Below are 26,404 nucleotides of genomic sequence, written 5' to 3' on the forward strand. Positions count from 1 at the left end.
GAGGACCAGTATGTTAAAATTCGCGGTCTACAGGAGATGGTTTCACAAACCAAGAAGGAGCTTGCACGTCTTGAGAGAGAGTTGCGCAAGGCTCAAGATGATCTGAGTTTCAGTTTGCATGACGTTCCTGTGTCTGCTATGGAGTGTGTACTAGAATCTTCTTGGAAGGATGACAGTCACTTCTCTCATTATCTGTATTAGGATTTGAGTTTAAACTGCTTTGTAGTACGAATGCAGCTTTTGCTTTTAACTGGACATTCAAGTATGAAGCTTTTCTTAGTAGGACTAAATTTTTCGGCATGTATGAATATCTATCTTTACTTATCGTTTAAGATATTGCATGTTCTTGCTTGCCACTTTTTTTTTTGAAAAGGTTGGAGTTACATGAATAGCATTTTGTTTGCTGCCGGAATTGTATGATTGCTTTACTGCTGGGATTTCAGGCTAGCGTTGACTCTTCCTTCTCCTTCTTTTTGTTCACGCTAGCCCCCTTGTATAGGTACACCGAGTCTTCTGTTAGAGCATCTTGGTTTTGGCAAATGAGGCAAGGCAATAATGAATATATTTAGAAACACCTCTTCACTTCACATTGCAAGTTTCTTAATACAAATTTAGGCATCGTCATGGTGACGTGCCTTACAAAAGCTCCCGAATGATAAGACAGGAGATGTGTCTTGCAAGTGACTACAGATGAGGTATATATTTTTTTTGAAAGGAAGCTAAATGATAAGATAGGGACCTTTATGTACTAAGGTCTAACAGTAGTAAGGCTTGAGCCATTTGCCATTGATGGGATCAGTCAGCTTACTGCTGTTAGCATGAATGAGGCGATAATAACCGCTGCTGTGAGATTCCTTGACGACAAATGGTCCCTCCCACTGAGCTGCAAACTTAGAAGGGCCAGGCATCTGTCTTCTTACCCAGTCAACGGTTCTAAGAACCAAATCCCCTTCTTTGAAGCTTCTCTCTTTGACTGTCCTATTATAAGCTTTAGCCACTCTTTGCCGATATGCTTCTGCCCTTGCTTCCGCTTGTTTTCGCCTCTCATCTACTGCTTCAAGGTCCATCGTCCTCCACTTAGTACAAGATTCATCATCCCATTCCAGGTCATTAACAGCCAGCACTCTAGCCGTTGGGATCATAAGCTCAACTGGTAAACCTGCTTCGGATCCATAAACCAGGGAGTATGGGGAAAATCCGGTGGCACTCCTAGGTGAGGTGCGATAAGCCCACAAGGCATCCGGTAGATGAGTGCTCCATCCTCCCTTGTATTCGTGTACCATCTTGCTTAAGATCCTGACGAGCGTCTTGTTTGTAGCTTCAGCTTGTCCGTTTCCTTGAGGGTAATAAGGTGTTGATCTCCTGTGCTTGATTCCATATCCCTTGAGTGTTTTGCTTACTTCTTGATTGACAAAGGGTGTCCCATTGTCAAACACAATTTTGTAAGGAATACCAAATCTGCAAACGATGTTCTCCCTTATGAAATTTGAAATTGCAGCTCCTGTGGCCTTGCGGAGTGGAACTGCCTCCACCCACTTGGTAAAAGACTCAGTTGCCGTGAGAATCCATATGAAACCCCCAGAAGGTGGGTGAATGGTTCCTACCAAATCCAACCACCAAGTGTGAAATGGCCAAGGCGTTTTCATGTCTTGTAACAACGTTGATGGCTTGTGACTCAAGTTTCCGTGTGCTTGGCATGTATGACACTTCTTGACCGTGTTATAGGCATCTTCACGCATGTTGGGCCAGTAGTATCCCAAGTCTAACAGCTGCCGGTAAAGCTTCTTTCTTCCTTGATGCTCTCCACACTCCCCAGCATGAACTTCTTGTAAAACCTGTTGACATTCAGCAGTCCCAAGGCATCTTAATGGTTCGCCATTGAATCCTTTTCTATACAGCGTGCTCCCATCCACAAAATACCTTTTTACCGTTTTCTTCACCTTGTATGCATGCTTGTGATCTTCCGGCAGTGTTTCACTTATGAGATATTCCAAGTATGGTGACCTCCAATCTTCAGTAATTACTGCCGTGAATCCTTCCTGCTCTGACAAAGTTGAGGAGCACTTAGAACATGAGAGTTGTGTTTCGGCTGCTTGTTTCTTCATGTTCGGCCAGTAGTACCCTCTACGTTGCAATCTTCGGTACAAGCTGACCACCTGCTCAACCCCGCAAGTGGCCTCATGTACCTCTTGCAATCTCCTCTGGGCTTCTTTTTCATCTACACAGAGGGCTAAAACTCCTCCTGGAAGACGCTTGTACAACTCTCCAAATATCAAACTATAGTCTCCCAGTGTTCTGAGCCTATCTTCCTTGTCCAACTGAGCCATCTCATCCTTGACAAATTCCCGCCAATCCTCTTCACTTGACGGGCTTGAGAAAATCATAGCTTCTACACATGGCTTGTTGTTCTGGATTACAGTGATGTTGGGTTGTTCTCTTGTGAATGAAAGCTTGGAACCAAGGGTAGCTAAAGCATCTGCGTATCTGTTAGTGCTGCCGGGAATGTGTTCAAGAGTTATCTGCTCAAACTTCTTGATTAACTTTTCTGCCAAAGTCCTATAGGGTGCCAAGGTTACTTCTCTTACTGCAAAATCTCCCTTCAATTGGCTAATGACTAAGTTTGAATCCCCAATCACTCTGATTTTCTTGACTCTCAATTCGTGTGCAGTTGCGAGCCCAGCAATAAAAGCCTCATACTCTGCCACATTATTGGTGCATGAGAAGTTTAGTTTGAACGAAAGGAGTTTGGCATGCCCTTTAGGGTCCACGAGTACAACTCCAGCTCCTCCTCCATTAGCTGTGGCTGACCCATCAAAGTGAAGGGTCCAAGGCTCCTCTTCTTCAGCCATTGCTGTCATTCCAGGTAACTCTCCGAGTATGTCATGAGAAACATCAAATCCTCCTTCCTCCGGGAAGAGGGTGATCATATCGATCATAGCTTGCCCCTTAATAGCCCTTGGTGTCGTACACACGATGTCGAACTCAGACAACTGGAGCAGCCATCTTGCTAACCGTCCTGATAACACTGGTCTCGTCAGCAAATATCTGACCAAATCAGTCTTCACCATAAGTTGAAGCTTGTGGGCCAAGAAAAAGTGACGTAACCTTTGTGCTGCATAGACAAGCGCTAAACAAAGTCTTTCTGCCTTAGGGTAGCGTGTTTCAGCTCCTCTCAAAAGCTTGCTTACATTGTAAATAGGAAATTCCTCACTAGCTTCACCATCTTGTGCTAATAATGCTCCTACTGCTGCATTAGTGGAGGCCAAATACACTTTTAAGGGGACGCCTGGAGTTGATGCTTTCATGGTTGGGAGCTTGGTGATGAGTTGCTGAACCCTCAAGTAAGCTTCTTTGCATTCAGCGTTCCAAATAAATTTGTTCCCTTTCTTCAACAGAGGTGTGAATGCCTGGATTACAACAGCTAAACCAGGTATGAAGCGTCTTATGTAAGACAATTTTCCCAAGAAACTCTTTAATTCTTTCTGACCTGAGGGAGGTGGATGAGATGCAATGGCTCGGATCTTGCTGGGATCAACATCAATGCCCCTGCTATGCACCACAAAACCAAGAAACTTCGCCGAAGACACCCCGAATCCGCATTTTTTTGGATTCATCTTCAGCTTATATTCCCTGCACCTTTGTAGTACCTTCCTCAAGGTACCCCAATGCTCGCCTCTAGTTTTAGATTTCACCACCAGATCGTCGACATAATCTTCCACCTCTTTTCCCATCATGTCATGGAATACTGCCGTCATTGCCCTTTGATAGGTAGCGCCAGCGTTCTTCAGGCCAAACGGCATGACTGTATAGTAAAAATTTCCGTATGGTGTGAGAAAAGCTGTCTTTTCTGCGTCCCTGGTGGCCATTTTAATTTGGTTATAGCCGCTGAAACCATCCATGAATGACAGCATCCCATGGCCTGAGGTTGAATCTATGAGGACATCCATGTTTGGTAATGGGAATTCGTCTTTAGGACATGCTTTATTCAAATCCCGGAAGTCAACACAGACTCGTATCTGACCATTCTTTTTCTTCACAGGAACAATATTTGCCAGCCAAGTAGGGTGCTTGATTGGCCTGATAAAACCAGATGTTAAGAGTTTTTCAACTTCTTGCTTGATTTGCTGCTCGTCACTGGGATGGTAATTTCTTCTTGACTGCACCACTGGTTTCGCTCCTAACTGTACATTCAGAGTGTGACACACCAAATCCGGGTCTAATCCCAGCATCTCCTCATAGCTCCAGGCAAAAACATCTTTATACTCTCTTAATAGAGAAATGAGGCAGATTCTTTCCTCAGGTGACAAATTGGTGGAGATGGAAATATTTTTCTGAACAGCAGGATCATCACTCAGGTTGACCTCTTCCATTTCTTCTGTCACAGCAGCGCTTCCGTCCTGCATACACTTTGGCGCTGGCATCGCCTTTTGAAGGGGAAATCTCTCAGGTACCACGGAAGCCCCTTCTGCCTCTTGAACTTGATCACATTCCATGGCACCTGCTGATTTGGGGCCTTCCCATAATGAACGGTTAGGCCCCGCATCCCGTCATAAGCGATATATGGTGCGGCCGTCCGGCAGCACCACTCGAGAGCATTGAGGCTGCTGTGCTTGAGCGTAGGCGCTTTGTTGCCTCACCAACATTGCAAGCTCGTCGTTGCTGAGGTCCTGGATGTCGAGCCATGAAGGTAAGGGGGTGCCTGCAGCTCTGGATGGATTGCCTCCTTCCCCATCAGTGAATTCATCATAAAATTGTGCCTCAGCGTGATGACTTTCTGTCCGATGGAACGGCACTCGATTTCCTGGCAACCTGATAGGCTTGAGCCCAATCCTCCCCTTAACGCATTGATGGTAAGTGGAAGGCACGAGCTTATGCTTGTTTAACCATGGGCGTCCCAGCAGCGCATGGTAACTAGTGTCAGCATCCACAACATAGAATCTGGTAAGAGACTGAATTGGTCCAACCTTGAGGTTTAATAGTATGTATCCCACAGCTTGCTCACTTCCATTTGCAAATCCGGTAATTGCCATGTTTGCCTTCATAATTTTAGTCAGAGGAATTCCAGCGACGTTGAGCACCTGAAGAGATATGATGTTCAAGGAAGACCCTGTGTCTACCAAGGCTCTTCGCACGAACACACCATTGACTTGTGCCTCCAAATAGAGTGGTCTCCGGTGATCTGGGTAAGAAACTTCCATATCTTTATCGGTGAACACAATAGCATTGTCACCTTCTAGTAAGCTCCTGCCCCTTTGTGTCTCAGTCCCGGCAGTAAAACACTGGGGGCCGAATGCTTCTGATACGTCCATCAAGGCTTCAGCAGCAGCTTGCCTAGCTTGGGGTCCATACTCTAGCTGATCAAAGAGTGACTTGAATTTGGGGTTTTGCTGAAGGACTTGTGTAGCAGTAGGCTTAGTACGTTGCCTTGCATCAGTTTCTACAACGTCTTCTTCTACCTCAACAACATGATAGGCCCGATCCATTCACTACTACAAAAAAAAACATTTAAGGACGTTCAGAAAACGTCTTTAAAAACTTTAGATGACACGCAAAAAAAGCGTCATCTATCAAAGAGTCATTGTAAGTCGCTTACAAGGACGTTCGAAAAACGTCCTTAAATACCTATAAGGACATTGGAAAAGTGTCCTCTAATCTCAAAAAAAGCGTCCTCTAATGTTTTATAGGACACTGAAAAAGTGTCCTTAAATCTGAAAAAAGTGTCATCTTATATATACGAGGACGCTGAAAAAAGGTCCTGAAATCTAAAAAAAACGTCATTGTAACTATTACAGAACACAAAAAAAAAAGTCTTGGTATGAACAAAAACTGTCCTTGAAAAGAAAAGAGGACATTTACTGATCTGTTACTCATAACAGTTGAACTAAACTACAATTAAAACAAACTAAATAAATCCTAATTACATGTTGATATCCTATGTGATCTTAGATGGCAGTAGAGGCACAAAAACTTGGTTTCATCATCTCCAATATCTTCATCCACTACCTGATAGATATAACAAAAAGCCAAGCATTTAATAGAAATCATAGGGCCAAGTTAATAACACATCTCAAATCTGCTACAATACAATGAAGAAAAAAATAGAATGCAAAAGCTTTAATTTGTGAAGATAGTAGTGGCTCAGGTGGCTCACCTTTGAGACAGTTTCAAGAAACATGACAGGGAACAATTACCTGCACTGAAAGGATTTTCAATAGTCAAAACAATAAGAGATGATGATGGTAAAACTTGAAGTAGATTGCAATTATTCACAAAGAAAAGTTCTTAGTTAGCATATATGGTCCATGTTAGTAAACAAACAAAAACAAGAAAAAAACCCAAATGGACTAAACACAGACAAAAACCTAAACTGAAACTGCAAAAATAATTCACTGCAATAAGCTCCTCAAGTTGTAGTCAATTACTTGCGGAAAAAAAATATATGAAAAAGAAAACATGCATTGTAAGTCATTAAGTTTAACGCGTAGCTTACTGAAGAACAAGTTGACAGTGATAAGACCTACATAATGAGATATAATAGATACACATAATGAATCAGATTAAATAAGTTATACGCATACTTATGCTCACATTTAACCCACAACTTTGTACTCTAAGATAATTCTAACAGCATTAGCCTAATAGCATTGATATATTGAAGTACTGGCACAACTTTGAGACATTAAAGCTCTAAGAGAAAGAATCAAAATCCACTTATTTGAATTCTCAAGTACATAGGAATGAACTCTCTAGTTTAAGAGAAACCAAACAAAGTTGGATACAAGCACAAACATTAGTAAATGCAAACAATTTATTAACATGGACAAGCACCAAGCTTAAAATCAGTAAATGCAAACAATTGTTTTCGGTAGTAGTGATACAATTATCATATAAGCTTATAAGCATATACACGTAAATACAAAAAAATCAAATACAAAACCCAAATCATTGGACAAAAAGATGGTTGTGACAGTAGTTACCTAGAAGAGTGTTACCATTTCCAGGATTCCTGTCATTTCTGCTCTCATCCTTCATCTTGCCTTTAAGTCATTCATATATGGTCCACATGAAAGACCACTAATGATAAATTCCATGTACATATATATATATGAACTTCATCACTAACGAGTAGGGATCAAGGACCTGCAATATCACTGAAACTCCATATATATCCAACTTTGTGGTAGAAGTACGATCATTTGGCATATACATAAGCTTGTTCTCCAACTGCACAGACCAACAAATTTTCAATTAGAGGAGTAAAATTCCAGAAGCTTAACAGTCACATATAATAAATAAGAAAAATAATTAAGAAATGGAAGGAACACAGTTCGAGTGAATTGTTATTTAGGAATTTGTCAGAGGTTCGAGTGAATCAATATCCTAATTTTACTCACTAAAAGACGTTATGAAGCTGTATCTTCTTCTTCAAATAAGAAAGAAACAGTCATAGACCATTAATATCAATCTCAAGTTGTCCCCACAAAGAACTCAATAAATGATCATCTGTGAATATACAATACCAGCTTAATCATCTAAACTGAATAACTGATCTTGCAAGTTTCAACTTACATCTACAAACTAGTCACTCATCAATGTAAACTTCTACTGTAAGCGAGATAAGTTTACCAGTCAAACATCAACTAATTCTATACATACTTAGAACCAAAGTCAAATCCTACTCCACAAACGGATCACATATCCTCGAACGCTAATAGAAGCACTGGAATTTGGGGAAAACCACCCTCTTTGCCTTGGTCATCATTGGAACATTATACCACTAGTAAACTAATTCAACACTTTAAACACGGACCAAACTTTATATGGGCAAAGCTATATATGATTGGTTGCATTCCAATCTCTTTAAAGCAAATAACTTTGATCTTTATAGACAAAGTATTGAAATAAATGACGCCCTTTAGCTCTATACAGCTTTGTAATCGCTTTCTGTTGCCTAATTACCGCCTCAGGAAATTCCTCAAGTAAAACAACTATCAAAAATAACCAAAAGGAAAACAATAGAATTCTCGGGCTCAAAGTTTAACACAGACAAATTCAGCTCTATCCAGAAGTTCATGCAAAAGAAGAAATTGCAGAGATAGCATAAATCCATAGGTGTAGCAAAATTAAACAAAGCAAAGTAATTTGAAGAGAATTAGGAAGCTGTTCAAGTAAAAACTTACAGAGAGGGAGTGACTGCCTGAAAAAGCTTCGATCTTCAACGGGAACGATGCTTTGGCTGAGAGCAGGTCAGCGGAACAACCAAACCTACAGCTAGCGTACCAACCCAGATTTAATGGAAAATTTTCTGACAACCAAACCTAGAAATTTAGAGAAATTCCAATATTCGTTCATCAACCCAGATTTAATGGAAAAATTTCTATGGTTTCTTTTTCTTTTTTTTCTAAACCCTAGAAAATTTTAAACCCTTAGTTAAATCTAACAAACAAGCGTATGATTGATTGATGAGCCTAACAGTTAAAAAATACAATTGAGATATATGGCATTCACCTGAAGAGCCCAACATGATAATGGATCTACCATGGTGCTTCACCGATGGGAGAGAGAACGTCAATGGTTTGTATTGCCAGATGGCTTTCAGATTTCTCTCGCATCCAGTCGGAGAAGATAGCAAATCGAGAAACTTGAAAATCATCCGAGAGAACGGAGAAAGCCGAGAAGATGAATAAAGACTGCTAGATCTAGATCTGAAGAGGAGTCGTTTCGCTAGAGAAGAGAGAGAGCGTGGCTTCTTTTTTTATTTTTTAGGGTGAAGACTTTTCTTTCCTTTTAATCTCTCGGCTTGTTTTGGACCGAACGTCCTTAAACAATATATATGACATTGAAAGATAAAAACCGTCCTTAAAAAAAAAACGGGGTGTCCACGTATCTATTTTCTGTAGTAGTGATTGTGTCCACAAAATTCTGACCACCACTAGTTCTCACTCGGCCCTCCATACTTAAGCTGCACTCATCATGAGAGGACCATGGATTGTTATAGCCATATGCCCTGAAATACTGCCGCCAAGAAGCTTGGTCAATGGGGCCTTGATACTTGCTTAATGCCCAAGACTCATCATCCTGATGCATGGTATCATCTCCAACTCCAGTGATAACAGAGCATGTCCCTTTTCCATGCCGTTTTGGCAATGGATCATCATCTATAGCTTGCTTCTTTGATGGGAGCTCGAGAGTACCTTCATCAATCTTTGCGTGAAGGATCCTTCGCAAAGTTTGACAGGCAGGAGTAGGATGTCCCACTATTTGGTGATAACGGCAGTAGCGTGGATTCTTCTTATCTTCCCTGGTGGGGGGCTTTTCTCGTTGCACGGGCTTGATCACTCCATCAGCAAACAATGTATCAAGGATAGCATGGAGCTCCTTATCAGTACAAGGGACTGCCGGGACCGTTCCAGACCGTTCCTTCCTCTTCAAATACCTTTCATCCACCATTAGAGTTTGATGCGCATCCCTCTGAGTTGCGTCTTTTTTGTCCCTCCAACTCCTCTGACTTGCGGTGGTCTTAACAGACATGCTTGTTTTCCTCACTGCTTCGATTAATCTGGAAAATTGAGTAATGCCAATGTTTTCCAAATAAACCCTGTACTCAGGCAGGATATTGCTGATACAGATTTCCACCAATGATTCTTCATCCTTTTCATCATAGCAATCCAAAGCTAAATCACGAAAGTGACGAACAAAATCTACCACGTTTTCTCCCGTCCTTTGACGAGTGTTGTTCAGCTGTGCAATGGTCACCCTTTCCTCATATTGGAAATATTTTCTACAGAACTTGCCTGCCATTTCGTCCCAGTTCCTAATGGAACCAGGAGCTAAGGTGGTGTACCAAGTATATGCACGATCAGTGAGGGTTTTGGAAAACTCCCTCAGCCTGAGATTATGATTACTAGCATGAGGGCCAAGAGCGTCAATAAATCGACTAATATGCTCTTTCGGGCTGCCTTTTCTTCCATCGAAAGGAGTAAAAGTGGGCGTCTCATAATTTTTGGGATAAGACAAATGCATTATGTTTGAAGGATAAGGGGGTTGAGGAGCATACTTCCAGTCTTCGGAGCCTCGACGCAATTCTTTTTCTAGCATGGCAACAACATCGTCTTGGGTGACAAAAGAAGGTGCTTTCTGGTTGTCTGATGCTTTCGCAACAGAGTCCTCATGGGAAACCTTCTGTGGTTGCTCTCCATCATTTGGTTGCTCAAGCTGCTTTGCTGCTGAGATTGAGTTGACCAATTGCTTCATGGTGTCAACCATCTCCTTTTGAGTCCTACCGAAAGCGCTGAGAATGTGTGCCAAGTCTGCAGGAGCAATCTCCTCTTCCTCTTGCCTTTCTTCCTGATCTTGTTGCTCCTCGTGCCTGGAAATAGAATCAACGTGCTCTTCTTCCTCTTGGGAAGGCATACTGCTGTTATTTCTCTTTCTTCGTGGTGGAGTCATCTCGCAGGTCACAGCCTAGTCCCCAGTGAAGTCGCCAAAAATGTGAGGGTGTTTTTGCGTCTTAGATCTTTGCAACAGGGCCCTCTTGATCAAGCGAGACTAGGCCCAAGATTGATCAAAGGTTAGACCTGAGAACAACCTCGTTGTGACCAAGTCTATGTAACAGCAGCTATTTGGCTTGACAATAACGGCAGCGATCCGGCTTGATGATAACGGCAACGATTTGGCTTGATGATAACGGCAACGATTGAACTATATTTCATAAGAACAGGACTTATAGGCAGGCATGGTGTGGGAGCTAGATGCATGAGAGTTTTTAGCAGAGAGAAGGTTCCAACAGTAACACGATTTCTGGGTTTTGGGTTTTGGTTGGGAAGAGTTGGCTATTGTTTCAGAGATGAAGCTTGATCTCTTGCTTGATCTTTCTGGGCAGTTGTGGCTTGGTTTCCTACGGTGATGAACTCGTCCTTTATAGTGGTGATAGACAGGGAAGATTTGTGCCAAGAACCAGAGGTTTTGAGAGGGTATTCTTGGTTTCGATGGGATCATGCTAAAACTTCCAGCTTTTGTTTTCCCCATGAAACCAAAAGAACGAAAGCTTGCTTTGGCTGTATGGGTAAAGACCGGCGATGTAGGTATAGGACGGTGAGGGAGATCCCCGGTTTCGTGCTGCCGTGATTTTGGGGAGATCATAATCCCTTGATTTGTGCTATTGTGAATTGTGAGTTGTGATCACAGAAACCTATGGATTATTGGAAACTGAGATAGGACTTAGGAGGATGAGAGTTTGGGAAGCTTTTGCATAAACTTGGGGTTATTACCAGAAATAGATGGAGTAGTAATCCCAGCAACGATTTGATGAAGCAACGTTCCTGATTTGGGGAAGATGACTCCAACAAATCTTGGGCTGCCGGTTCTAGTGTAATGGGTTTTGGATAGGGTGAATGACTCTAGTGGGCTCTAAGTCTTGTTGGGCCTGCTTTTATCTCTCTGCTAGCCCATGTTAAGATATTGGCCCTTGAAGCATGGATTTTGGTTCCCAAGTCCAAAATCACCGACGGGCCTTACCATAACAATGGGCCTCGCATGATCCGTTACCTTTCCACACCACACCCCGCCGTATAAGCCCCAAACGTAGCTTGGGTCTACGCGTATCGCGTGGTAAATAAGCGTGTTGATTCATTTAAAAATCCCTGTCAATCGTTCGAACGTTTAGGCATCTCGTATCGCTTGTAAAATAAAGAACTTCCTTTTGCCGCAAAATGGGCTTGCTTGAAGGCCCAATTTAGGTTATGAGGTCGATAACTCATTCCCTTTGCCTGTCACTAGTTAAATTCGAATTCGAACTTGTGGAAATTTGGGTATCAACAACGTGCATTTCATATTCTTCGTCAATGACATAAAAGGGCACTGTTTTGGCACGTACTTCTTCTACATCATATGCATTGAACTACATATAAAGCATAAGGGGTAATTACAGCAGTTAAATTATGTACCAGAGAACCCTTATCATCAAGCTAGTATACATATGAACAAATGGCAATTCATCTGATATGTGTTACATTTTAGATACACGAGCCCAACCATTTGGTAAGTCACGACTCGTCAGCCTTCGGTTCAAGTACAACAGGGATTTTCTCTTTCTGATCACCACGCAACACCTCTACAATCACCTGAGTTCAAAGCAGTATATTATTGAACGATGCACAAAACATGCTGTCACCTCAGTTTTGCCCATCTAAAATCCCCATTAGAGACTAGAAATTCAATAAAACTCATCACCATATTATGAAGAAATGTGTGATTGTACCAGAATTAATAGATCTAAACGGTTCCAGGGGTAGTTTTAATTTGGAAATAATATAGGAATATGGTCATGAAATGGAAGACTATACCTTATCACCCACGTGACATTGGTCAAGAATTCTATACAGGTCGCTGCCATTGGTGACTTTTTTTCCATTCACAGAAGTTATAATGTCACCCAATATGAGTCTGCCATAGGAATCACGCTTTGTTGGTAGCAATCCCTGCATATTGGAGGCTCATGAGCTTTACTTCAGTGGAAGCACAACAGCATATTTCCATACCACGATTCTAGAATCATGTTAACTTGAAAGTGGAAATCAATTTCTGTAGTACATGAAACTTGAGGAAAAAAAGATGGGGCAAAAAGTACCGCTTTTCCAGCTGGACCATTTGCCGGTGCATCTAGGACAAGTACTCCACTGACCCCCAACTGTTCAACAGATTGATCGGGTGCAAATTTAATTCCTAAAATAGGTCTGGTGACCTTCCCGAATTTGACCAACTGGTCAACGATGCCATTTACCTGAATATTTTTGAAAAGAAGAAAGAAGGAGTCGGAAGAGATATGTCTCGCATGAAAGAATTGAAGGATTATTAGTGAAAGGAACTTCATTAATGTCTACTAACAGTATCAACTGGAATAGAAAACCCAACACCGGATGATGCACCCGATGGAGAATATATTGCGGTATTTATCCCGATAAGGCTCCCTGCACTGTCTAGAAGTGGCCCCCCACTATTACCGGGGTTAATGGCAGCATCTGTCTGTATAACATCTTGGATTGGACGACCAGTTGCAGCAGAACTGATTTCTCTGCGTAGTCCACTATTCTTATAGGAAAGGAACTATGTTGGACAAATACATACCGTGGACAAAAAGTTCACAGGAGAAAAAAATTTACAAGAGCTAAAACAATACAAAGCAACCATCTAAGAAAAACTAGCTAATAGCTGCCTTCTAAATATGAAGCTTATTTCGTGCATGACTCAGGAGTGAAAGAATTGAATAAAGATAGAACAATGGACTTCTTTCTAAGAGAAATGGGTAATGGACTTTGTACCTGATAACACCAGTTGTAAGGGTATGGTCAAGCCCAAACTGCAAGTTACACACAAGGAAATAAAAGCCTCAGTTAAATGCAACCATGCAACCATCTAGTAAGATGTAATCAGAGCCTTCATAACCAGTTAGTGAGTGAAGGATCATGCCATTATAAGGCTTGTTAAAAGTCAACAGCATTTCATACCTAACTGTATTAGTAGCATTTCATACCTAACTGTATTAGTAGTTATAAAACCCTCTTGTTTGATAGAAGGCAAAACCCTGCTATGGCAAAAGCAATTCTAGAGGGATGGTCTTCTTTGTCTTTAATTAACAGAAAAGATGGGTACAAATAATACATTCAACTTTCAACCCATTATCCAGAGATAAAGAATCAATACATTAAGTGATTTAAATAATAGAGAATCTTAGTAAATCACAAGGTGTTTGATCACGTAATTTGTGGACAATTTTGTGACATACAGTTCTAAAATCAACATCATCACATTAAGTGATTTAAACGAATAGAGGATCATAGTAAATCACAGGTTTGATTATGTAAGATATGTCTAATGTATTAACAAGTGATACCAACAATGCAAGGACGAACCAATTATGAAGTGATATCAAGCTGACAGGATTGCCGATAGCAAACACTTTCTGGCCAACTAGCAAGTCTGCAGAGACACCAATTGGTATGGGCCTTAGTTTGTCTTTCGGTGCATCAACATGTAAAACCGCAACATCCTTGTCTTGGTCGAATCCAACAACTTTTGCATCGAAAGTTGACTGGTCAGCAAGAGTGACCCTGGAAAGAACTAGCTAGCATATCTTTAGATGCAAACCATGAGAGGCGCCATTTCACCGCAAAAGAAAAGAAAAGGAATACAAAATGAAATCTCCATCAAATAGAAAGCTTAGCTCAATTAGCAAAGATGTCCCACACATGACAGGAGAAACATAAAATTGCGCTTAACAGACTTTAAGAAGAGTTGCATAATACAAAGTATCATTTTGAGATGATGAAACCACCAAATATAGAGAAGCCCATCAATTAGTAGAAAATACAGTTCCATAAGCACCACACACTTTTAAGTCTTAACAAGATTCCATAGATGGCAGAAGAAATAACAAATTAACCAAGTATCTGAGTCTTACAAACAAATCTTGTACACTCCAGTCCCGATAACTGTACTGAAATGAAGTGTATGTTAAATTTTAAATGAATTAGATTCCTACAATTTATAATCGTATCTAACCTGTAGGCTATAGATTGCGACGAGCCTATCGAAATTGAAGGCCAAAAGAATAGATAATTCATACACCTTTAGTCTTCAACCCTTCACTCTAGATCATCTTCTTGATCTTCTTGTTCCACATAGTGAGCTTCTCTTGCCTCACAATATGCTTTGTAGGCGGTGACGATTTTTTCACGAGCTCTACAAATGGGTGCCCAATGATCAGACACTCCACATCGAGAACATACATCTCTTTGCTCAAACTTCATTGATTGAGGCGCTTTGAAAGCGTCATTTAGATGGCTCTTAGTGTTGGTGGCGTCACCAACATGGCCAGAGGCGTTTCCTCCCTCTCTCTTTCCATGTTGACCTCTTCGGTTCCGTGTTCGCTTATATTGACGGTTACCTTCCCAAGTAGAGCGATTATATAGACCAAAACGTCCAGAAGTATCCCTAAGGTTAGAGTTTCGCTCTTGGAGCCTTTTCTTAGGGGCGCGACTACAATTGGATTCCAGAATATGCTCTATTTCTACAGATCTCAAATTATAGTTCTTCATAAGGATGTTGTCATGCTTTTCAGCGACATTCATAGCTCCAATGAACTCATGAAACCTTGTGATCCGTCCTACAGTAACTTCGATTCGATAGTTCTTAGCAACCATCAATGCAGAGACGGGGAAGGTAGAGAGAGTCTTCTCAATCAACATCGCATCTGTGATCTCTTTACCACAGAATTCCATTAAGGATTTAATGCGAAGTGCTTCGGAGTTGTAGTCAAGAACTGACTTGAAATCACAGAAGTGGAGGCTATGCCATCTCACTTCTAGGTCAGGAAGCAAGGAGTCACGGACGTTGCCAAATCTTTTTTCGAGTGAGACCCACAACCTTCTGGGGTCTTCTTCATTCATTCACTCGTACTGGAGCTAATCATCCATATGACGAGTCATTAGGATGATGGCTTTTGCCTTATTTGCCTCTAAGGCTGCTATATTTGCTTCCAAAGCTTGAGCTTGCTCAACAGTTAGCTCGTCCTGGCTAGGCTCGAGAATCATATCCAGGATTCCATCAGCCTTGAGATGCTGGCGGACATCACGAACCCACCTGTGATATCCAGAGCCAGTTGTTCCCAATGGAGCAAAGTCCAATTTGTTCAGGTTACTCATCCTGAAAGAGAACAAGAAATTAGGGTTAGTTTCGGAGCGAAATAGGCTACCACGAAAACATATAAAATTTCTAAGCGTAATCGCTTCCAAGAAATTAGGAATTTCCGAGCGTACTCGCTTCCAAGAAATTCGATTTCAAGAGATATTGAATTAGATCGAAACAATGACGTAAGTGGTCGATCATAAATTCTCTACAAACTGTAAGTTTGGAGATCTCAACAAGCTCTAAGCTTGGAGTGAGCACGAACCCCCACAGTTCGGCTTAATTTGGTCTCCCCTATGATGAAGAAAAGGGGGTAGAAGAAGGGAGGTTGCAAGTCCCCGAAAAGGAAGAGAAATTGAATTAAAAAACTCTAAAAAACGGGAACATTTAGTAAAAAATCCCTTGAAATAGGTCGCCGGAAAATTTTGACCGGAAAAAGTGGTCAGAAAAAGTCGCCGGAAGTTGGCCGGAAAAAGTTGCCGGGGGTCGTTGATTGGAGGGTTGACCGGCGTTGACTGGAGTTGACCGGGTAGCTGACGTGGCAGTGCGGCGCTGACGTGGCAATGCAGGAATGACGTGGACGCTGACGTCATCAGGCCTCTGGACTTAGGTCAGTGGACCGCGGCTTGGGCTCGGCTTGGGCTTGGCTAGGGCTGCCTCCTTCCTCTTTTTTTTTTTTTTTTCTTTCTCTTTTCTGCCGGTTTTTTGCAGAAGATTTAGTCGGCCGGTTCACTCACTTTTAGGCCGGTTTTTGTGCTTTTTCTTCCGGTTCCAGAATCTTCAGGTTTAGGGAGTTCTGCTGACGAAATTTGGTTAAAATTGGATGTCCAGAAGATGGTGAACCGGTGGAATATTTGCTGCGGGTTGTATTGAGCTTCCGATGGCCGGTTCGGTAGGTTTCCGGCCGGTTCTCGACTCCTGGGATCGAGCGTTTCAAGGTGTGAGGTGGAGGCAGAAAAGGCTTCAAGGTTTTGTATTCGGATTCAAGGTTTTAGCTTCTTGAATCAGGGTTTGGCTATTTGTTTCAGGGTTAGGGCTTCGTGCTGATAACGTGTTTTAGAGAAACTGAAATTGAGAGGAATTTGCTGTATATTCTCATTGATAATAGGGGCCTCTTTATATAGAGGATTACAATGCATAGAATCTCAATCATACAAGGAAAGTAATCGTACATTGAATAGGAATCTAGATCCTTCTAATTTAACCCTATTACCACTAGGTCAAGTAACCTAGAGTTTAGGCCAAACACAGAAAAAAGATTTCCTTAAACACAAATCAGATTGTTTTAAATTTAGTGTGTTGCTCATTCATGCTAAGAAGCTTCGGGAAAGTTTGAAGTCCTTATCTTATAATTATTAATGTTGTTGGGGGCCATCAACTTTTTGTTCATATTAGCACAATATGCTGATGGTGCAACCACACTAAACATAAATAATATCCGTAAAGTTTTAGACAATATCTAAATATTCTGTCTTTTGTTTTTGATCTCTAATATGTACTATTATAAAAAGAGGTCATTCTTCTTCTTTTTTTTTTTTTTTTTTTCAAAAAAAAAGAAAAAAGAAAGAAAGAAAAACGAGGCCATTCTTTTGCTGTCCAAAGTTTCAGCAAAATATGGTTTGGCTAATATACCCTTGCCTAGATGAAATAAAACTCAAATAATTATTAAATTTAAATGGTCTTACTGGAAGTAGATAAAGTACACAGATATCCATAATAACAGTTATCTCATGAGAGACTTGACCAGTTATCCCATGAGAGATTTAATCATGTTAAAGTCAGTTTCCATACTTCGAAGTCTCTCATGAGACTTAATCACGTTCAAATAAGTTTCCATGTTTCAAAAGTTTAGAGCACTATACAAACTCATGTTTGCCCATGTTTATATCAACAAAGAGCAGGTGAAGACAAATTATTAAACATTGAGCCATTTGTTTTGGGGCTTCCTTATCAATTTTTTGAACACTAATTGAATCTCTTATTCAACTTTTCTATGCTGTAACAATTTATACAAAAAGTGATTGTCGGGGTGTTTATAGGAGAAACGCATTTTGATGTGCTTTATAGAATAAATGAGTTCAAGATATTAAGCCATTTCGAACATCATCGTTCTTCATTATTTTTTCAATAACTCGTTCTAATTTACAACTTCAACTTTAGCTATGGATGGTACAAAGACAGACTTTGTTAATTGGCCCGAATGGTTGGTATAACAGATAACTAGTTGGGCTATGTTGAGTTCTTTTGTTTCTCAAGTTAGTCTGTCCCAGTTTATAATTTTTTTTTTCAAGCATTGATATTAATTTTCATATATTTCTGATTTTTTTTGTTTTTAGTCCATTTTTAGTTGATCATACAATATTTATCCAAATTTTCAGTGTAAAATCCATCAATATTAGATTTTTTTTTTCGATATTTCCATCAATTTTTTTTTCAAATTCTCGATATTTCCATTACTTTCGTTATTTTGGTCATTATTCTCAACTAAAATGCAAATCAATACTCTTGGATTTGACAATTGAATCCAGTTTTTCTTAAGAGTTGAGACCAACAGCAATATTCTAGAAATTGAGATATTAAAATCCAACAAAATTACATACATATCAATTGATTGCGATGGTCTTTTTTTTCTTAAAGGGGGGTTGGTGCGGTGGTTTTTTCCTCTAACAATTGAATCGCGCAAAATCAAATAAATGTTGGAAATTTTTTCAAAATATATGAATCTGATAGAAATAAATTAAAGAGATTTTATCACAAATAGTGTATGAAATATGGATGATTCTACACTTTGGTGTATGAACTTTGAAAACTATCAGAATGGTGTATGAACTTTGCATTTCAACATCATTTTGGTATATCAAACTAACACCGTTAAGTTCTACTATTGGCCTACTGTTGGAATTTTTGCAAAAATTTGAATATATCATGCAGATGAACAAAACCTTCCCACCTAAGGACTAGCCTTCAACATGCCTTCAACATGAACTTGTAGACAAGATACGATCTAAATGTGCCATTATGAATAGTGAAAATAACTATTTACCTTCAAGTGCAGAGGATAGATCTATAGCTGTAATAACACAAAAATATGGGCCCACTACGCTTTGTCAGTTTTTTTTTTTTTTTGATAGGATAACGGAAAAATTAACGGCATACACCAAAATGAAAGAATTAAGCAAACTTGATATACTAATATGATAGTTATGAAAGTTGGTATACTAAAGTGTAGAAATGCCTAAAGTTGGTGCATGATTTGTGATATTTTTCCTAAATTAAAAGGTGTCAGTGTATTTGGGTTGCACATTTACTTCCCAAATTTTTGCAAAATGAAATTTGCCTAAACATTAGACTGATCACCACATTTCAAGAGGTAACATTTTGTAAAGTAACATGGCTAAAGTCAAATGGTACATTACCATTTGATGGGGTACGTGTACTTCTATTTTTTTAAAGGGCACATGTACTTCGGGTTATTCCTTAAATATGAAAGAGAGTGAGAAGAGGTGGAGTTAAAAGCATGTGAGACAAAATGCTTCAACTATTCTATAAAAGCCTTTTAGGAACAAATATCGTGTGGAATCTGTGGCAGATGAAGGTAGCAATACTGTTGATGATAGACTGAAAAAAAAAAGAGAGAGAATCTGTATCAACTATGTACCAGCCACCCACTGTTGTTCCCGGCGGTGACCTTGCTAAGGTGCAGAGGGCTGTGTATATGATCTCCAACTCGATCCACCAGTGTGGCTGAGGTGTTCTCCCGCATCGATCACAAGTTTGATCTGATGTACGCCAAGCGTGCTTTTGTGCATTGGTATGTGGGTGAGGGCATGGAGGAAGGAGAGTTCTCTGAGGCCCGTGAGGATCTCGCTGCTCTGGAGAAGGATTATGAGGAGGTTGATGCCGAGTGTGCTTAGGAAGTTGATGGCGTAGTTTGGTTCAGTTTCCACCGGGTGGTTCCATTTGGGTGTTGGATAAGTTACACATGCAAATAAAGCCCAAGAAAATTGATTGATATCAGGCTATCCTTAACATGTTTTTGCATCTTTCAGGCTGTCGATACGAGAGATGCTTTGGCAAAGTCGATACATGCATGTTTGTTTGAGTGGTTGGTTGAACAAATTAATAAATCACTTGCAGTAGGAAAGCAGCGTACTGGCAGATCTATTAGCATTCTCGCTGTCTATGGCTTTGCATCCTTTGATGTATGTTTCATCTGAACTTTCATTGGAACTTGGTTTATTCCAAGTGTTTGTAACTGTACATTTGTCTTTTTCAGTAGAGAAATAGTTTTGAACTTCTGCATTAATTATGCAAATGGGAGATTGCAGTAACACTTCAATCACCACTTGTTCAAACTAGAGCAGGAGGTAATCTTCCATATTTCCTTTTCATCAGTATAATGGTAGAGACAGAGCCTAGTCCTGGCCACTTTTGTGTATCATGTTAGTTCATTACATAGAAACGTCTGTGATTCTTTTCTGCTTATCTGTTAAGAGATCTATGATAATGAGGGGAAGGAAGAAGGACCAAAGAGTTGGTGTTGAGCAAATGATGAAAGAGACTGTGCTTGCCTTGTGTGAACCAAATTCTTAACCAACTCCTGATTTATTGCTCTGTATTTAGACCTTGAACAAATTAATTGAATGGAGAGCTTTATGAAAGCAGAGACTTATATGTTGACTGCTATTTTCTTTTTCAGGAATTTATACAGGATGGCATTGATCGGACAAGAGTTGAATTTGAAGGCAACCAGGATTGCCTTGGTCTTTTTGAAGGTATTGAACTTGTCAATGATCAGCTTAAGTATATGTATTTCATCATTTTTACTGTACAGTAACTTGTTAACTTCGTGATTGTATAAAAGTTATATTTGGTACTTCAGGTTCGTTATCGATTAGATATCAGTGGGAAAATAAAGAGGATAAAAGAGTTAACTATGTATCAGATCGACCAAATTGAACAAATGATAGGTCAAGATCATGTTGTTCACTGGGAATCGGAGAGGGGACAACGAGCAGACATCGAACGATTAATTTCTATCCGATTTTTACAGTATGATGGTTAGCTGTTGACGGACTAGCTGTACCTACCTTTTCTTTTTCTAGGGTCAATATCAGCAATGCAGTTCATCCAACGATAAACCTAATCCGAATCATAGAAATTAAAGTGGTCCTCATATAGAAGTTTGACAAAATTTATGTGTTCATAGTTGTTCATGATATCTATAATTGCACTGGAAGGATGTAATTGATCTACCTCTTGAAAGATGACATAACAATCAAGATTTTCGTGCATGGTTGAAGATTTTTATTGTGCAGAAAGCTAGATTCCTAATAAATTCTTCATATGTAAGGTGACCTAATATATTGTGATTATGCATATCCAGTATTAATTGAAGCATAGACTGATGAGCACCTCTTATTTTGCTGGTTTGTGAAACTTGTACGTTAAGTTACCGTACTTATTCCTCGTCTATGGTTGTCTCTCATTCAGCTTCTTTCCTCATAGGGCTTCCTCAGATATTTGCATCTAGTATGCTCAATCGATCTGAGAAGCCTGTAGTTGGCCCCTTGCATAAATTAGGTGGAGCAGACTCCCAGAAGCTGAGTGTTGTAACAAAATTTTAGGTATGCTGCTTTCCATTTTTTTTGGATTTCTGTACATGATTATTAATTAAAGGAGGAGTATAATTATGGTAACGTGATTACTGGCTCTCAGGATTGTGGTAACATGATCATGTATGCTATCTGTCCTTTAGGAATGTCACATTCTTGAAAATTGAATACTATTAATAAATGAGTTTGGTTATTTGGTTTTATTCTCAAGCCCAACAATAGTCAATAAGCTCCTTCAATATATGAACAAGGAATTGTCCTGCAGCGACTAAGATGTTGAGGAGTCCTTGAAGTTGTTCGAATATCGAGATCTAGCTTTCCTATCATAATGTCTCACAAGAAATTTGCAAGAAGGTAAGAAAAGATGACTTCACTCCTCTTTCAGCTCTCAGATACTTTATACCTCTCTCCGGGGTCTAATTATTGTTAGTCTGTGTTATTAGATCTTGTATAGATATGGTTTTCTTCTGCTGGAGAATGTTGCATCACAGGAGCCACTTAATGTTTCAGTTGCTATTCTTCATCAGTTCAACATATTACTAGAGATGTATCAAGTGGGTTATACAAAATTGGTTTTCCGTACTGAACAGGTAAATTTATGTTTTTGTGCTTCTTTTTTGGGGAAAATGAAAAATATGCTATATAATCACAATCTAGTTAAACACAGGCATAACCTGGACTTGATTTCAGTCGATGAATACATTCTCGAATTTATATTATTCTCTAGAAATGACAGACTTCCAAATGGTTGCCGTGTATAAACTTGCAAATGGAAGACATAAGTAGACAGAGGCTTTTGTCTAGCCAGCAATCTTGTAGCTTGGATTCACTAGATTTTCCGGGCCAGAAACAACTTGGATAGATTCAATAGCATCACCAACCTTGAGATCTGCCAAGAAGTCCTCATTTTCTGTAATGTATCAACAGAATCACACACACATCATATACATACAAAGGGAGAGAGGGAGTGACTAGGAAGGAGGAATCTTACTTCCAAAGTTGCACCGTAAAAGGGTGCTTTCTCTCCATCTACAGAGATTTCTAAAGGTATCGTCCTGGTTTTCTCTGTACTTGGATCAATTAAACCCTCTGCAGGTCCTTCCAGATCACCAGTTTGTACAACAAATCCGTCCGCTGCAATCAAAACCAAGACAATCTATAAGTCTTGTTGAGGTAAGATGATCCAGTAAATACTAAGGAATGAGTGTCAAACTAATATCATATATTTTTGTGCTGTGAGATTTACCTCTTTGGATTTCCATGCCATCATAAAAGTGTGTCTTTCCACCAAGCCTTCCCCTGCTTCAGTGCTCGAGACGCCTGCCTCAAATTCTACATACAAATTAAAGTCTTGGTTATCATCTAATTCTTTTGACAAAACCCAAAACAAACACAGCTTTCTAGTTTGATGTATTACCCTCTCAGTTGAACCTAGTGCCTTTGACTCCAGCTATCTTGAGACTCCCTGTGATATCTTCAAGCGGCTTTTGTACCTCCCTGATACCCTTGTTATTTATAGGCAGAGCATATCAGGGTCCTTCATTGGCCGTCCGGACATCAGTACAGCCAGATCAGGCAGCACTGGGGTAGCTGCATAGGAATCCTTAGACAATTCCAAATTTCCGATGCAGGAACTCCTGTTATTAGCCCCACGTCAAAGCTATTGAAATCACACACTCCTTTATCGAAAAAGAACTCCTTTCTGCTGAAAACAAGTGGAAACGATTAATGTGTGTGTTTTAGCTACACAGTACAAACAACTTCTGCACAATTTCTAATGTTACTAACTGAACAACATATTATGAACAGTCCATACAATCTACAAATTTCTTTCACTTCATTGAACACAAATGCTGAGAAATATCAAAATCAAGGAAAAGTTCAATGTGTGTCTTATCTAGAAAGAAATTTTGCACATATTAGAACACATCCAATACCACTACAGTTCATCAACTCCAGTTCTAATTTGTGAGCTGAACATTATATTATATTATGAAAGTCCACACATTCTACAGATTTCTTAAATTCCCAGAATTTGATTGAACAAAATGCAGAGCATACATCAAAATCAAGGGTATCCAAATCACATATACATTTCAAGATTGCCTATAAAAAGATATGAACAATAAGGAAATGAAAATAGGATAGCACACAGATAAGTAGTCTGTCGGGGTTGGTAAGTTGTTACTTGCTCTGTTGCTTAGGTTATAACAATAAAAATGTAAGTGGGAAACTAATGGCAGCCTGGCATATGGGTCATCATCATCCTCAGTCCTCGTGATTTGGATAAGATTTTAGATTATTGGTGCAACTCTTACTTGGGTTCTACCACTCTTTCATGATGTTTCTTTACATGAATCCTAATTTACTTTTTGGAATACACTTGCATCAAACTCGGTTTGGACACAATTCCGTGGCGTTCATACTATTATATTTTTCATCACATAATGTTGTATCATGATATGAACTGCATCTCAAATGCACAGCTCAATTTGTCTGTGATGATTTCACATCATTTTATAGAAAATTAAGCACAATAGCAAACCTGGTGATCCATAATTAAGCACATTTGTGTTCCCAGGTTTCATTTATCCTATACCTCCTGAGCATCTTCTGACAAACCAGCCACGATAAACTGCAAAGATAGCTTAGACAGTCAAACAAATGAAACTAATTTGGGTAGGGATACCTAAAAAATAGTGACAATTAAACGTATTTACTTTGGGTGCAAGTTCTTTTGATTCTGAATATAATCATTAGGCTTAATATACCTGATTGTATCACAATTGATGCATCACAAATGTTGTTGAATTTCTTCCTTGCAATCCTGCTTTTCATCAGCTTTTGTATGACAGCAGCTCTATGCCTCTGTAGTAAGACTGCATACTCCTTTCTCGTTTTCTCTCCCCTTACAACTGAACAAAATAATTGAAATTATATTTCAAATATCTCAGTTTGCTTCCTAGCAAAAATATAATGTGATCCACCAAAATAGGTAAGGAGCAAGTCAATACATGATTGAAAAGCGTGGTGATTCCTCTTCTCAACTTCTTAAGGTAACACTGAGCTTGGTGTCCTCTAAAGCAGCTTCGAACTCGTAAAAAATACCATGGAATGTAAGATCTCTGGTATCCTCAAGCACCCCAATCTGCACCAGATTTTTTACCATGTTTCAATCAGACACGTATATATATATATGATATGGAATCCATCTTCACAAAAGCTGGCAACAAACCAAGACAGTAAAACTCAGCAGAAATAATTTTATTGATAACACCCATCTTTTCTGTTTTCCTTTATTGTTTTCCAGAAGTTGTGATTATCCATAGGCAATGCCCAACCAAAAGGGTTCTCACATGTGGAGTCAATCTTCAATATGCAATTTACTGACTGAATCATGTATTTGTTAACCTCGGGTTCAAACTTCATCTTTAATAAGAAATCCATTAAAATTCAAACCAGTTAGCCATCTAATTATGTACACATAACTAAACTAGTATTAAACAGACAGAGTCATGCTTCACATCAATCAGAAGAAAACAGTCATTCGATTTTCATAGATAGGAAAGAAAAGCATTACAAAAAAGTAACAGATAGTCTCCTCTTAGCACATACAACCTCTCAACTCTTAATACTAATTATATATATCAGATAGTCTCCTCTTAGCATACAACCTCTCCACTCTTAATACTACTATATATATATATATATATATATATATATCCAACTAATATTTTGCAGACCTATCAACTATTCATCCATGATTCCCCTATCCTTCCTCAATATCTCATCGACGAATTTTGGAGGCCTCGCCACCCAATTAGGTGGGGGATGGATCCAAGATGTCTCATCACCTTCAAAAACCTCGGTATTCACCAAATGAGAGACAAGGGCAACGGCAAGCGAATTGGCACGGCTTTTACATTCACTCCAAGAAAATTCCGCAATCGTGTTGAGTGTGGATTTGATGCCTTGAATTCGTGGGTAGATGCTCCATTTGTCGGTGATTACGTCTCCGGTGATGGCTCGGATCAGAAAGCTGCTCTGGCATTCGAAAACAATTTTGAAATCAGGAAATCGTCTTGCGAGCTCCACCGCTTGTTCCGCAGCGAGCACTTCGGCTGACACAAGGGTTGAGGCTGGAGACTTGAGCGTGACACCACCCAACAGTTGCCCGGCTCGGTTTCTGGCAACTACGGCGATGCAACCCGTCCCACTCCCCTTGGGAAATTCGGCATGGAGGTTGATTTTTACCGCTCCCACACTCGGACGCCTCCAGAGAACGAGCTTCTCAACCTCACCATCAAACTCTCCAACCCCAACATTCCCATTCCCAGCCATTCGACACACAAAATTTGAAACTCACAGTGTAAACGGTCTAAACTCACACAGACAAGGGCGGGCTGTTTGTTTATATAGGTGAAGTTCACAATTTGAAATGAAGCGCGGGATCCCGATAGAAATTCAAATTTCAAATCGAACATCGAAATTCAAATTTTAAATCGAATATCCAAATTCAAATTTCAAATTGGGTCATAAGGCAAGCGCCGTTGGATTGTGATAGGATAATAATGACCGTTAGATTAAAATCACCCCAAATCCTAATCCTAGTGCTTCCACCCTATTGGTGGAAACAGAATGACACGGATCGACTTGGAATTCAATTTCCCCCCAACGCTGAACCCAAATTACTTTTGTACCCATTGGGTTCCTCAATATTACAAGGACTAAAAACCAAGACAGATTTGCTTTGGTACCCATCGCCTTTGTCAAAATTACCCCAAAAAAACTGGATCGGAAGAACAGAATAAAAGGCCCTAAAAAAAATAATAATAATAATAATTAGATTTTTGAAAACGGTACTTACCAGATTGTTCTTTCGAAACACTTGGTGTTCTTCAAATTTTCCATTCACATCGTCAAATTCATGGAAACTCTTCTTCGTGTTCTTCAAATTTTCCTTGACATCGCATCAAACTCATGGGAGAAGAATCACACTATATAGCCATCAAAAATCAGATCTTGGGAGAACAGGGGGAGGGAAAGGAGAGAGACAGAAGTGAAATTTGAGAGGAGGAGAAGAAGGAAAAGATGCAATCTTGAGA

The 26,404-nt window shown here is 39.7% G+C and overlaps 1 protein-coding gene and 2 long non-coding RNA genes across 5 annotated transcripts; all 3 read right to left on the reverse strand.

Annotated features, from left to right (window-relative positions):
• Positions 1-5,709: 5,709 nt before the first annotated feature.
• On the reverse strand, positions 5,710-8,830 carry LOC133733409 (uncharacterized). Of its 2 annotated transcripts, none has more exons than XR_009857689.1 (5): positions 8,509-8,830; positions 8,181-8,271; positions 6,978-7,224; positions 6,152-6,191; positions 5,710-6,003 (listed from the first exon to the last, which is right to left on the reverse strand). It is a non-coding gene; the product is annotated as an uncharacterized LOC133733409 (long non-coding RNA). The 2 variants fall into 2 exon arrangements; XR_009857688.1 differs by having other exon boundaries at positions 6,152-6,196; positions 8,509-8,829.
• A 3,160-nt stretch (positions 8,831-11,990) lies between these two features.
• On the reverse strand, positions 11,991-14,248 carry LOC133730204 (protease Do-like 1, chloroplastic). The gene is made up of 7 exons (XM_062157836.1): positions 14,190-14,248; positions 13,937-14,108; positions 13,320-13,357; positions 12,886-13,084; positions 12,629-12,781; positions 12,345-12,479; positions 11,991-12,122 (listed from the first exon to the last, which is right to left on the reverse strand). Exons 1-7 carry the CDS (start codon positions 14,246-14,248, stop codon positions 12,045-12,047), a joined length of 834 nt encoding a protein of 277 aa, XP_062013820.1. The 3' UTR covers positions 11,991-12,044.
• Positions 14,249-21,802: 7,554 nt separating this feature from the next.
• On the reverse strand, positions 21,803-26,360 carry LOC133733239 (uncharacterized). 2 transcript variants are annotated; one of them, XR_009857586.1, is made up of 7 exons: positions 26,167-26,360; positions 24,314-24,447; positions 24,071-24,207; positions 23,845-23,946; positions 22,717-23,001; positions 22,546-22,631; positions 21,803-22,433 (listed from the first exon to the last, which is right to left on the reverse strand). It is a non-coding gene; the product is annotated as an uncharacterized LOC133733239 (long non-coding RNA). The 2 variants fall into 2 exon arrangements; XR_009857585.1 differs by having other exon boundaries at positions 23,845-23,934; positions 24,071-24,214.
• Between the last annotated feature and the right edge of the window lie 44 nt (positions 26,361-26,404).

This window comes from Rosa rugosa, chromosome 2 (genome assembly GCF_958449725.1).
Source record: "Rosa rugosa chromosome 2, drRosRugo1.1, whole genome shotgun sequence".
Taxonomy (NCBI): Eukaryota; Viridiplantae; Streptophyta; class Magnoliopsida; order Rosales; family Rosaceae; genus Rosa; species Rosa rugosa.

What these genes read in the sequence shown, in the direction of transcription:
- LOC133730204 (XM_062157836.1), bottom strand. Translation starts at nt 14,248, where the DNA reads ATGTGTGGGACATCTTTGCTAATTGAGCTAAGCTTTCTATTTGATGGA. An exon ending in TGTTTGCTATCGGCAATCCT is followed by an intron (nt 13,358 to 13,936) that starts GTCAGCTTGATA and finishes TGTAACTTGCAG; the next exon opens with TTTGGGCTTGACCATACCCT. An exon ending in CTTACAACTGGTGTTATCAG is followed by an intron (nt 13,085 to 13,319) that starts GTACAAAGTCCA and finishes CTATAAGAATAG; the next exon opens with TGGACTACGCAGAGAAATCA.